Source organism: Symphodus melops (assembly GCF_947650265.1).
Source record: "Symphodus melops genome assembly, chromosome: 8".
Lineage (NCBI taxonomy): Eukaryota > Metazoa > Chordata > Actinopteri > Labriformes > Labridae > Symphodus > Symphodus melops.
Genome location: NC_136698.1, coordinates 15987385 through 16001554, shown reverse-complemented (window position 1 = coordinate 16001554; position 14170 = coordinate 15987385). Strand labels below are relative to the sequence as shown.

At 41.3% G+C, this 14170-nt stretch overlaps 1 protein-coding gene across 1 annotated transcript in view; it reads right to left on the bottom strand.

Annotated features, from left to right (window-relative positions):
* The window catches only part of sema6bb (sema domain, transmembrane domain (TM), and cytoplasmic domain, (semaphorin) 6Bb), a 138509-nt gene that overhangs the window by 33344 nt on the left and 90995 nt on the right, over nucleotides 1-14170 (bottom strand). The window contains exon 16 of the mRNA XM_079350661.1: nucleotides 11346-11404. Within this exon, the coding sequence (XP_079206787.1) occupies nucleotides 11346-11404 (59 nt within the window). The remainder of the gene's footprint in view (nucleotides 1-11345; nucleotides 11405-14170) is intronic.

The following is a 14170-nucleotide window of genomic DNA, read 5'->3' as shown; positions in this document are numbered from 1 at the left end:
GTTTTGAAATTGCCACTGTGGTCACAGTCTGAATGCTAGATGAAAATACAATACATCAAAACGTGCGCCTATTTGTTATGTCGCTCACAGTCCAAACGGATCGGTGATACCATGTTTAGTTTTCAAGATATTTGAGGTTTTGCGAGCAGTGGTACGCCCATTCAAATACATTGATGGAATGTTCTGGCAGATCAAAGCTGAATGTCAAGTGAGCAGCAGGTGTTCAGAGTTAAGAGTGATGACATCATTGTTTCAGTGTGACAGAGTTCTGTCTCAGCTGTTAGATGGCACCGTTCTTACTGCTGTCCCACACATGCACGCACACACAGACTCTCACGCACACACGGCAACCACCCTCACAATTTCTGCTGGAATTGTCTAGTTATTCTTCTTATTATATCCTCAAAACGGGCCGCGCTACTCCTCCCACAGCGTTTGCGCCACACACACAAGAAAGGTATCGAAACGAGCGTCTCGGCCCCAAAAAGTGTGCTATTACTTTGTGGAAACCTCGGGCACACGGTTTGGACACAAATCGAGTTTAAGTGACAAAAAATTGGCCAAAATTGGCCCCATTCAAAGCAGATGGCAAAATTTGAAATCCTAGAGTGCAACTGCCAAAAAGTTCAGTTTTAGAAACATATTTGTAAATCGCCATCCTGAAGTCATTGTTGCTCGCATATATAAACAAAATACATCAAAATAAAGCTCTGAGTGTCCTCTCACTCATAAAGCAAAAAGTAAAAACATAAAATGTTTCAGTCTCCCAGGGGAGGAATTTGTTTGACAGTCACGCACCACATACACACACATTGGGCTCTCACTCTAAGTCATGTCCAGAATTTCATAGTTTTCACTCATGTTTTGAAATTGCGACTGTGGTCCCAGTCTGAATGCTAGATGGAAATACAATACATCAGAACGTGCGCCTATTTGTGCTGTCGCTCACAGTCCAAACGGATTGGTGATACCATGTTTAGTTTTCAAGATATTTGAGGTTTTGCGAGCAGTGGTACGCCCATTCAAATACATTGATGGAATGTTCTGGCAGATCAAAGCTGAATGTCAAGTGAGCAGTAGGTGTTCAGAGTGAAGAGTGATGACATCATCGTTTCAGTGGGACAGAGTTCTGTCTCAGCTGTTAGATGGCACCATTCTTACTGCTGTCCCACACATGCACACACACACAGACAGTCACGCACACACGGCAACCACCCTCACAATTTCTGCTGGAATTGTCTAGTTATTCTTCTTATTATATCCTCAAAACGGGCCGCGCTACTCCTCCCACAGCGTTTGCGCCACACACACAAGAAAGGTATCGAAACGAGCGTCTCGGCCCCAAAAAGTGTGCTATTACTTTGTGGAAACCTCGGGCACACGGTTTGGACACAAATCGAGTTTAAGTGACAAAAAATTGGCCAAAATTGGCCCCATTCAAAGCAGATGGCAAAATTTGAAATCCTAGAGTGCAACTGCCAAAAAGTTCAGTTTTAGAAACATATTTGTAAATCGCCATCCTGAAGTCATTGTTGCTCGCATATATAAACAAAATACATCAAAATAAAGCTCTGAGTGTCCTCTCACTCATAAAGCAAAAAGTAAAAACATAAAATGTTTCAGTCTCCCAGGGGAGGAATTTGTTTGACAGTCACGCACCACATACACACACATTGGGCTCTCACTCTAAGTCATGTCCAGAATTTCATAGTTTTCACTCATGTTTTGAAATTGCGACTGTGGTCCCAGTCTGAATGCTAGATGGAAATACAATACATCAGAACGTGCGCCTATTTGTGCTGTCGCTCACAGTCCAAACGGATTGGTGATACCATGTTTAGTTTTCAAGATATTTGAGGTTTTGCGAGCAGTGGTACGCCCATTCAAATACATTGATGGAATGTTCTGGCAGATCAAAGCTGAATGTCAAGTGAGCAGTAGGTGTTCAGAGTGAAGAGTGATGACATCATCGTTTCAGTGGGACAGAGTTCTGTCTCAGCTGTTAGATGGCACCATTCTTACTGCTGTCCCACACATGCACACACACACAGACAGTCACGCACACACGGCAACCACCCTCACAATTTCTGCTGGAATTGTCTAGTTAGGGTGGTTGCCTGAAAGGCAAACCACACTACTACTATTGTTAATATTATTATTAGGGTGGTTGCCTGAAAGGCAAACCACACTACTACAATTGTTAATATTATTATTATTCCGCTTATTATATCCTCAAAACGGGCCGCGCTACTCCTCCCACAGCGTTTGCGCCACACACACAAGAAAGGTATCAAAACGACCGGCTCGGCCCCAAAAAGTGTGCTATTACTTTGTGGAAACCTCGGGCACACGGTTTGGACACAAATCAAGTTTAAGTGACAAAAAATTGGCCAAAATTTGCCCCATTCAAAGCAGATGGCAAAATTTGAAATCCTAGAGTGTAACGGCCAAAAACTTCAGTTTTGGAAACATATTTGTAAATCGCCATCCTGAAGTCATTGTTGCTCGCATATATAAACAAAATACATCAAAAGAAAGCTCTGAGTGTCCTCTCACTCATAAAGCAAAAAATAAAAACATAAAATGTTCCAGTCTCCCAGGAGAGACATTTGTTTGACAGTCACGCACCACATACACACACATTGGGCTCTCACTCTAAGTGATGTCCAGAATTTCCCAGTATTCACTCATGTTTTGAAATTGCCACTGTGGTCACAGTCTGAATGCTAGATGAAAATACAATACATCAAAACGTGCGCCTATTTGTTATGTCGCTCACAGTCCAAACGGATCGGTGATACCATGTTTAGTTTTCAAGATATTTGAGGTTTTGCGAGCAGTGGTACGCCCATTCAAATACATTGATGGAATGTTCTGGCAGATCAAAGCTGAATGTCAAGTGAGCAGCAGGTGTTCAGAGTTAAGAGTGATGACATCATTGTTTCAGTGTGACAGAGTTCTGTCTCAGCTGTTAGATGGCACCGTTCTTACTGCTGTCCCACACATGCACGCACACACAGACTCTCACGCACACACGGCAACCACCCTCACAATTTCTGCTGGAATTGTCTAGTTATTCTTCTTATTATATCCTCAAAACGGGCCGCGCTACTCCTCCCACAGCGTTTGCGCCACACACACAAGAAAGGTATCGAAACGAGCGTCTCGGCCCCAAAAAGTGTGCTATTACTTTGTGGAAACCTCGGGCACACGGTTTGGACACAAATCGAGTTTAAGTGACAAAAAATTGGCCAAAATTGGCCCCATTCAAAGCAGATGGCAAAATTTGAAATCCTAGAGTGCAACTGCCAAAAAGTTCAGTTTTAGAAACATATTTGTAAATCGCCATCCTGAAGTCATTGTTGCTCGCATATATAAACAAAATACATCAAAATAAAGCTCTGAGTGTCCTCTCACTCATAAAGCAAAAAGTAAAAACATAAAATGTTTCAGTCTCCCAGGGGAGGAATTTGTTTGACAGTCACGCACCACATACACACACATTGGGCTCTCACTCTAAGTCATGTCCAGAATTTCATAGTTTTCACTCATGTTTTGAAATTGCGACTGTGGTCCCAGTCTGAATGCTAGATGGAAATACAATACATCAGAACGTGCGCCTATTTGTGCTGTCGCTCACAGTCCAAACGGATTGGTGATACCATGTTTAGTTTTCAAGATATTTGAGGTTTTGCGAGCAGTGGTACGCCCATTCAAATACATTGATGGAATGTTCTGGCAGATCAAAGCTGAATGTCAAGTGAGCAGTAGGTGTTCAGAGTGAAGAGTGATGACATCATCGTTTCAGTGGGACAGAGTTCTGTCTCAGCTGTTAGATGGCACCATTCTTACTGCTGTCCCACACATGCACACACACACAGACAGTCACGCACACACGGCAACCACCCTCACAATTTCTGCTGGAATTGTCTAGTTGTATTCTATTGTATGTATGTATGTATGTATGTATGTATGTATGTATGTATGTATGTATGTATGTGTGTATGTGTGTGTGTGTGTGTGTGTGTGTGTGTGTGTGTGTGTGTGTGTGTGTATATATATATAGGTTGTCTGTTTGTTTTTTCTTGTTCTGTTTTTTTGCTTGAAATTTGATTTGTAAATGTGTGGTGTATGTTAAAGGTGAAAAACAATTTAAAAAAAGAAAGAAAGGAAAATCGAAGAAGAAGAAGAAGAAGAAGAAGAAGAAGAAGAAGAAGAAGAAGAAGAAGAAGAAGAAGAAGAAGAAGAAGAAGAAGAAGAAGAAGAAGAAGAAGAAGGAGAAGAAGAAGAAGAAGAAGAAGAAGAAGAAGAAGAAGAAGAAGAAGAAGAAGAAAAAAAAGAAGAAGAAGAAGAAGAAGAAGAAGAAGAAGAAGAAGAAAATAATCCTGGTCCAAAGAATTGAAAGAAACTTTTATGCCAGTTGAAAAAAAAAAATGGTGCCTGGAGAGTCAAACACAAAATGTCCAAGAGTAACCGATCAACACACATCTTTTATACTCCTTAAATCCCACTGAACAGCATCAACCCAGTCTGTGTTATAAATACTTTATTAGCCTGAGCTGTTTGCGTGTCTGTTTTTTGTAAGATGCACTGTGTAGTGAGAGAACTAAATAATTGATGAAAGTAGCCATACTGTTTGACCAGAGTGTAAAGATGGGCCTTACACATCTTGCACTGCAGACTGGATGGAATAAACATTATTACACCTGCTTTATTATTGTTACAAGGGTTTAATTAAGGGACGTGTTAATCCTGAAAGCATGACCATTTAACATTGAAGATTGTCTCTCTTCAGAGGGAGGGCTGTTGTACTGTGATTTGGTCACAGGGCCTCCGACACATAACCATATCATACAAATATTCACAACAACAACAATTCTACAGGCAAAATGTAATCTTCTTCAAACAACAGATTCAGATTTGTCTTAAAGGTTTATCAATCTGTGTTTTTCATGCATAGCGTCAGTTCAAACACTTTTCAAAAGGAGCAGCTCTAAACCATTCTCTTTGTTATTCTATTTACAAAGACCCAGCATTAATCCACCATGAGCACCGCACTTAGAAACATTTAGCGAAGTTATAGTGGAAGGGAAAATAATCTGTAAACAGGCAGAAACCTCGAACCAGACTCATGTTGAAGAGCAATCTGGCATATCTGTACTTGCACTCATTGATTGCCTCTCATCCAATCAGATCACTTGGTCCATCCATGTATAAAAAACATAAACAAACAAGAAGCAACATTAAAAATCTGCAAACGCTTCCCCCTGTGAGCGACTTGCCACATTCGTCTGATTTTAAAACCAGCAAATTTCCCTTTGTCCTTATGTTTACGATAAAACGAGGCCTCATCAGGTGGAATTCCAGAAGAGCTACGTCAAACTATCCCCATTGATTAGTTTGTTTTGAGCCACAGAACAAACAAGTCAACAAAATAAGCTTGCTTGGCGCCTGAAAGAAAGTAGAGCCCTTGAGCTAACTTACCTTTTGTTAAACACATTCACAAACACACACACACACACACACACATAATTGAAGACAGTTATTTCTCTGACCTCATCTCTTTCATCAGAGAGTCCCTCCCTCCACACATCGTCTCAATTAGACGCTGTCTATCCATACTCTGCTTTGATCTGAGCACGTTTAGAGGAACAGCATGTCTGCACATACTAATATCTAGTGTTTGTGTGTGTGTGTGTGCAGATAAATCCATGCATAACCAGAAGGCAATCATAAACCCCGGAGACAGTGCCTTTCTCTTGCACGGTTTCTGAATTAAGCTGATCCAAGGTTGAAGTCTTGTACATTTCTTCAGCCGTGGTCTAAAATCTAGTTCATTTTGTGGATATCTGTGGCGAATGATCATGCGGAAAGTAATCGAAAACAAAGAAGCAGGTTTTAGATGCTCTGTGATGCATGATACAAGGCAGGTGGTGTGCATCACCTGGACTGAGTTACAGTGCTGTTTTAGGCCAACTGAGGAGACACTGTGACACGATTTGGCCAGCGGCGCTCTCAGTTCATTGTCACCCATGAAAACAGAACTTCCTCTTCTTCCCCCCTCCCCCGTCCCCTTCTCAAAGCTTTCATCCACACTAACCCCCATCTTTCAGTTTCCTATATGATTACCCCCACTACAGCAGCCTTTCTTTCCTCCCCTGACCTCACACTTTCCTCTCACTCCGCTTCTTTTCTTTTTCACCCTCGTGGCTCCACACTTCTGATCCCCTGAACCCTCTCACCCCCTTCCATCCTCAAAGTTTGCCTCCTTCCTATGATCTCTCAATCTCTTTTCTACTCTGTTCTCTACTCTTGGATCTGATTTATCCAACATCCCCTTCCAGCCCCTCCTCATCCTCACTTTCCTCAGCCCCCTTTCCTTTTTTTTTCTTCCCCTCCTTGCAGAATCACCCTTGATATCTATTCGACTGCCATCAGCCAGAGGAGAGATGAAAATCGATTCTCCCTCCAACCAACTGCTTCTCTCTGGCTAAGGAGAAAGGGGAGGCAGTTAGCTGAGCTCTAAGTAAGGCCGTCCATCCATCTCCCTTTGAGGTCTGACAACAAGGCTGCTCTGAAATCAGTGTAGGGCTGACTGGGACTGAAGAGAGATGAAGCACGAGGGAGAGGAGAGGCCTGGAGCAGCACAGGAGCAAAGACTGTGGCACAGTCAGTGACTTGCTCTTTTTCAGACAAGCTGCTATGCCAGAGCTAGGATAATTTCCCCCCCTGAAAAAGTGAATATAAGTACATAGAGTACATTAATCGGCTTTCAGACATGCATACTGCTTTCTGTTTTAGCTGGCGAGGGATTCAGATAGAAATATCTGTGATGACTGTGACAGAAGAGAAAATGGCCTGAGAAAGAAATGATGCTTAGATTCAATCTTCTGTTATCTATAATGAGATGCACACTGTAAAATCTATCAAAGTGTAAAAGAGGAGTATATGTGCCAATAGTACAACTTCTAAGTTCAAAAAACACCAAGTCAAAATTCCTGGTATGTGCAAATGTACTCGTACAAAAACCCGATTCTGATTGTGTTGCCACTCATTCCACAGACTTCTTCACTTTACAACAGGACAGACCTTTTGGATGAGAGGCCAAAAGTCTTCAAGAACCAGATGCCTTTTGGTTTCAACTTACAATGACCAGAATGATGGATGAGCAGCAGACATTTCACAGATTTGTCAAATTGCTGGTTAAAAGAAAACCTCCCATTCCTTCTGAAAATATTTTTCATTCAAACGACAAAGTCCCTCAAAAGAATCTCCAAGAGTCCTAAAAGAAGTGCACTTTTTGTTGTGGTTTTCCTTTAACGAAGGGGAACTTTACGTCACATATTCTCAACATTTCTGGTCTATGGCACCATGAAGTGAGGAATGATGACTGGGACATGCAGTTCCAGCACCAACCCTACATGTAACTATCATTCTCCACAGTTATAATAAAAATGAGGAATCGTTTCCTTTAAAAGAAACAATTTCAATCTTTTATTTGGATACTTGTCTGTCTCTCTTTTGATGAAAAGATACAGGAATATGGAGTAGGTTAATATCACAGTATAGATATGTGTTTTCACCCCTCGTCTGAGAAGTAGTCTTGTTGCCCCTCATATTTAATTGAGCCACTTAAACTTTGAGCATTTCAGTGACTCTTAAACTCACCTATTACCTCGTGCCCAAAAACATTTCAGATTGGAGATCATGTTTTTAAATTTTTTGTGTGTGTGTGTGTGTGTGTGTGTGTGTGTGTGTGTGTGTGTGAATTCTTTAATTGCCACTGGAGGCCAGAGAGGGGAAATTTAGTTGAACATGTAGCAGCAGAAAAAAAAAAAAAAAGACTCCTCTTTGAAGAAAGAAGCACGCAGAGGAGAGAGTGAAAATGAGATTTCTAAATTTCCCCAAAGAGACGTGGAACGTCCAGACCATCTCTGCCGGGTCAAGATACAGACAGGTGGAACGAGTCCAATATGGAGGTATGAAATATTCAGAAACCATAAGCCCCAGCTTATTCCACCAATACATGTCTTTGAAGAGTTTGTGCTGATATTAGTGAGCATCTGTGTGTGTTTGTAGGTGCACAGATGTATGTGTGCCGTGTTTGTCAAGAGTAAGGCATGTAAAGAAGATGAGCACAGAGAAAGATGCTGACAGACACACAGAGAGTTTTTAAGCCTAAAGGGTGTCAGTGGCAGTTTGTCATAACAAGCTTATTGAAGCTGCTCCTCTCTGTCTTCGTCTGACTGAATATTGCGATTTCAGACGGTAAAAGAGTTTCTGTCTTTCAAGACGACAAAGAACGATGGACTCAGCTTTAACAGGAAAGACTCCATATCAGAGACAATGAAAGTGTCAAATAAAGAAAGGGATATGATGAAAAGATCTGCTGTGGCATCGAGTTCATCACAATATCGGAGACAAAGCACTCTGTGAGGGTTGGTGGCAGCCGTCAGATAGATGCTGCCTCACATTCCCAACGTGCCAACAGAGCGGCTCTCGTTCACCCAGCGACAACAGAGCTCACCTCTGTCAACAGAGCTCAACTCGACCGTATTTCACGACAGGCTCAGACACAGGAGCAAACATGCTTCAGGGCTCAGATACTCCTCAAGGATGAGGACATGGATCAGGACATCTCTATTTAACACAGGATGTAAGAGGAGAATCCATTTTAACACTGTCTTTTTTTTTCTGTTTCAGAATTCATATCCTGTTTCTACATTATCTAGCCTTAGTTAAAAGCTGCACTACAAAACTGTAGATCTCTGAACCAATTTACTCAATTGAACCAATTGAAAAACTATATATTACGTCAAACAGTTCAGTTTAGTCTTTTGTTGCTCTGGAAGAAGCTAACGAAAGATTCTCTTAAGTTGAACTACAGTATAGGAAATATATATCAACACCGCATGTCCTGTTAACCCATTCACACAAGACACACACTGATGGCAGAGGCTGCTATGTAAAATGTCCATCAGTATTGACACATCTATTCTTATAGTCACATGCTGCTGGTTTAGCAGTGGGAGCAATTTGGGGTTCAGTGTTTTGCCCTTCGACATGTGCCTGCTCCAGACATGTTCCCAAATTGTAGCTGGTTCATGTAGAAATGTGCCAGTGTGCTGCTTTGAGAGAAGAAAAAAGAATTTGTCCAAAATGCAATCTAGGAGGAATACCAAATTAGCATCCATTGTTTTCTCTTTTTTTGTGTCTTTTGAATAAATGTTTTTGTACTTCTCTTTAGAGACATAGCAAATGCAAGAAAGCTGCTTGATAAGAGTGGCTTGAAATACTTGTTTCTAATGTAAAACATTCACATTTACAAAAATGCTTGTAATTCAAGAAGGAGAACAAAAATCAGTGAGGATGAAGATTTGTTTTTATGTGATTACTCCAACTGTCTTTTATGACCATCACAGCATGTGTGTAAATGTAAGAGAAACATGTTTCTTGTAGATATTATATATATTGGGGGCGCTGGTGGCGCAGTGCGTGCGTCCCCATGCATGGAGGCTACAGTCCTCATGCGGGCGGCCCGGGCTCACCCCCCCGCAAGTCCATTCCCAATCTATCTCCCTGCTTCCTAACCCTATCCACTGACTTCCTCTATAATAAAGGCTAAAAATGCCCAAAATAAATCTTTAAAAAAAGAAGATATATATATTACATTTATATTTTTTATGATTATTTTGGGGATTTCTTTTCTTTTATTAGGTAGGACAGATATAGAGAGAGAAGCAATGAGGGGGAATGACATAAACCAAGCGTCAGCATCAGGAGTCAATCAGTGCAATGAGGAGCGGCAGCCTGTGTACATGGGGCGACTTCTTTATAAACTCTGCTAAACCGGCACCCCATGTCGATGTTTTGATAAAGTGTCAGTGGACAGCAAGACACATTTAAACAGTTTAAAGAAGACAACTGTGGCTTTCGGTTGCTGTGATTTGAACATGTTATTGTTGCCTCTCCATCAAGTCACACAACTTCATGGACATGTAACACTGAATCACAGGCGGCCCTTTTGACGGAAAGCAGACATCTTTGAACCCATACAAAGACAAAACCCTTGTAGTGATCGTCAGCGTGCAGCCAGAGGAACCTTCGGTATCGATGTCATTACTTTTTCTGACCCGAGACCTTGCATGTGAGGTCAAGATATAACAAGAAGAGGATCAAAGACCTCGTAAGAGAGCTTGTAAAATACTCCATTAGCACTGAGCTAGAGTAATTATGTTCATCTCTCACTGCTGGTTCGGTACTGAAGTGCAGTAATGATCATAGATGTTGCATATTTAATTACAAGCTCTAGCACAACTCTTTATTTTTGCTGAAATGCAGAAGACATTGCCTCAGATTCTTTTAAAATGCTTCTTCTTTTTTTTTAAACGAAAGAACAGGAATAAAAGGTCGACGCACGCACAACATGGTCTGTTTTGAATAACATTTATCCTTTTGAAGATCATGCTTCAGTGAAGATAAATAACTAGCTTAACTTCACCATGCATACAGTGCACATCAGCCATCAGCTACAGAGGCTGTCCCCTGTGGTTTGGTGGTCAGAGGACCTGAAGTGAGAGAGCAGCATCAAACAGAGCGCCCATCTAAAACAGGATTAGAGCTATACGCAAGTCACGATTATGCAATATTTATCTGTTCTTTTCTCAGGGAGCACAGCAGATGAACTCGGGGAACTTTCAGAAGCACAGGATTAATTTGCACGCATTGGAATTAGTACTCAGATCAAAGAGAGGGGTGCCATGGGAGCATCCAAAAAACCTCTGTGTATCTGGAATAGATATTTCACTTGGCTGTGCACCACTTCTATTTTCATAATGATATGGACAGAGAGAGAAAACAGAGGGAAACATCAAGGGGGGGATTTAAGCAGGAGTTGAATATAATTAAGTATATGTATATGCAACAAAACCTGCCAGACCAAAGCAAAGATAGCATACAAGTAAAGACAAAGAAAACAAGGAAGAAAACAAAGTTAGCTAAAACATACACAGGGATTTTTCCTTTTAGCTCAGAGATAAACTGAGACCAGCAGACCGTCGTCATGTTGGTATTGTTCGCTCATGGGAGAAGTCAGCATCCATAGAGCATGTTTGATGAGGACTGGGACTCATCTCTGTGTTTATTTGTTGTATTCCTCTTCACATAAACTGAAACTACCAGCCCGTTTCCCTCTCTTTTACTGTATTGTTGTTTACACTGAAGATACACAAGTTACAGAAGGATCTGGGCACAGACAAGGGGGCTATTAGCTCTAACACTTCGGAGCAAACACACTCATACACACGCACGGACACACACGCACAAACTGAGAATCATCCTCTTACCGTCACAGTCACCCAAGTGGGCCACGTTTCCCTGTTCAACATCTTGCTCGAACGGCAGTCTGCGAAGGAGAAGAGACACAGTCATTAATCAGGAGACACAGAGGCGCAGCAGCGTCGGCCGCTGACACGCAGCACAGATCCACTCTGATAGAGGAAAACTATCTCAGTGATACAGCAGAAGCCAAGAAACAAGGGGAAATAAATCTCCACAAGCTCCTTTAACACTCAGATTGTAGAATTCTTTGTCTTTATTTGGGCAAAGTAAGAATAACTTTAAAGGTCAATAGACTTGAGCTTCTATTGCGTAAAGTGTCTGGAGCACTCTTTTAACACAGCGGGTCACACTTACCCATTCACACCACTTTCACTCACTGATGGCACAGCCTGCCATGTGAGAGTCCATAAGTATCAACTAATCCCATTCATGCACTTGAAACGCAATTGAGGGTTCAGTGTTTCGCCCAGGGACACTTCGACATGTGACTGCAGGAGCAGGTGTTCGACCTTCCAGATGACAGACAACGACTCTACCACCTCGCCACTTCCACCCCTTAAAAATCCTGCAACAATCACCACGAAAATTTAGGGATAAGAACCTAAGCCTGCAGGGTTACACATTACATCACATTAGATATCTTTAGGTGTAAATATAAACTCATTGTCCAGGGAAGTGATAAGGAGTTGGAGAAGAAGATCTGTTTGAGTCATTGCTATACATTTCAAGGTTGGAAGTTGCTTAAAAATACACCATAAACCCATTTTATAAATTTGATGCAGAAGCATTTATCCCCCAATGACAAAGCGATTCTTCACGAGAGTACGATGATGAACGCTCCCAAAAATGCTTCCAGTATAATTTGAATTCCAAAAATGTATGACATATCTTATTTCTACAACTCTATCCCTGTGATTTAAAACTCATTTCCCTTTCGGGCAACATGGGAGCGTGAAATAACTCAAAGGACAAAAACATATGATGAGGTGAGGAAGCAGGGAGGAAATGAGAACAGCACACAGACCAGGTGCTCACAAAGAAAAACACAACTGCTCTTAATCACGACTCATATTAGCCAAAAAAAAAAAAAAAAAAAAAGCGCACCAAGTTGCAAAAGACAGGAACTGTGTGTGTGTGTGTGTGTGTTTGGATTGTGGCCAGCGATTTCTGTTTAGTTTGTATAAAACAGGTTAAATTCATATATCTTGCTTTGTGTGACGTTTTGTTTTAACAGGGAATTTAGGTCCACTGTGGACACTTTTAAACTCTGTCCCAATAGATTGCTCTTTTCTGCAGTGATTCACTATTTGGCCTACAAACAACCGTGAAAGAACCCGAGTAAAAATAAAATCATGCAGGATGTTTAAAGAAGCTCATCTGGACGAGGGACTAAGTCAGTATTCTGCAATTAGCTAAAGGCTCATACAGAAGCACAGCCAACGTTCGTGCTTTTAATTTCAAGAAAAACCAGGTGACAAATGAGTCGGAGTGCACCGTGAACGTATAGAGGTTGTCATCGTAATAAAGAAAAATGGCTTGTGTTCAGTTGGCTGCCTCTCACTGGCCTGAGTCATTTACTGTGTTTACATTAGCTTTGCCTGTGTGTATGCGTGCATGTTGTTGTTTTTCAGTTTTTTCTTTTTTATTTCCAGCTCATTTGCAAAGGTACATTGGCTCTAAGATTTCACAATAAAAGGGACAACTAATGAAGGCCACATGTTTATTCATACTGAGTGCTGTAGACCGTATTTACAGCTTTGCTTCACAGCCAGGAGTCATTGTGCAATTTAGAAAGAGTGAGGAGTTCAAAGGTGATCCTTTAAGCATGAGCCTACAGTAATAAATGTATGTTTGAAAATGCTGAATGATGCCCATAAATAGGTTCAAGTTTAGCTTAAATTAATAGAAAGATGGTTTTAAATGGTAGAAAAAGCAGACATTTTCAACAATAAGTAAACAATAGATGGTAGAAATAGTTAGCAGAAAGGAGTCATTAATAGAAACCGGTCTAAATTAATGAACAACTGGTTTGACTGTGTCTGATATCTAAAATAGTTTTTGCATGGTTGTAATAGTTACGGAAACATAGTTAAAAGTTGGTTAAAAACTGTTGCAATATTAAGCAAAAACTTTCAGATAAAGGGCCAAAATTGTTAGATAAGAAAGGTCTGATGGTGAAGTTGCAAACAAAGTTAGAAGACAGAAAAACCTTCTCACTATTTGCTTTAAGTAGAAGATACAAAGTCGAGATTTGTTAAGTGACAGCATGTCTTGAAGAAAATACTGAAAGCACATCCGAATCATAAAAAGTGAGTTCCTCAGAAACAGTCAGAACTACATGAAGAACTTTGTGTTGCGCCTCAAGCTGAGCTCTCTCCTCCCTCCCTTTGCGGAGAGAGGTTGCATTAGTCCACAAAGAGGAAATCCACAGAAACTAAATGCAGAATCGATCGCCAAGTTGACCGCCCTTGCTAAATCAAATCAAAACCAACACAGAAGCCTTTAATAGCATAAGCAGGCAGCCTGGGGTGGTCTTGAAGGCCCATGTTGTCTGTTCTGCTGGCACTACACCTGTGTTTTTAAGCCCTAACTCAATAAGCAGCCTGCCCAAACAGAGATTTGATTTCACAGGAGGGAGGCAGCCATGACTGGAGGTGAGCTGTCAAGACAGAGTGTTGCATTTCAGTAGCAGGAGGAGAGAGAGGTCGCACAAACACACATCCTCTAACATCCACACACACACACCAGTCTGAGACATCCAGCCAGACACATTGAAATGTTTCCAAACAAGATGCTGCCTGATTACGTGCGCGCCGCACAGACAGGGTTA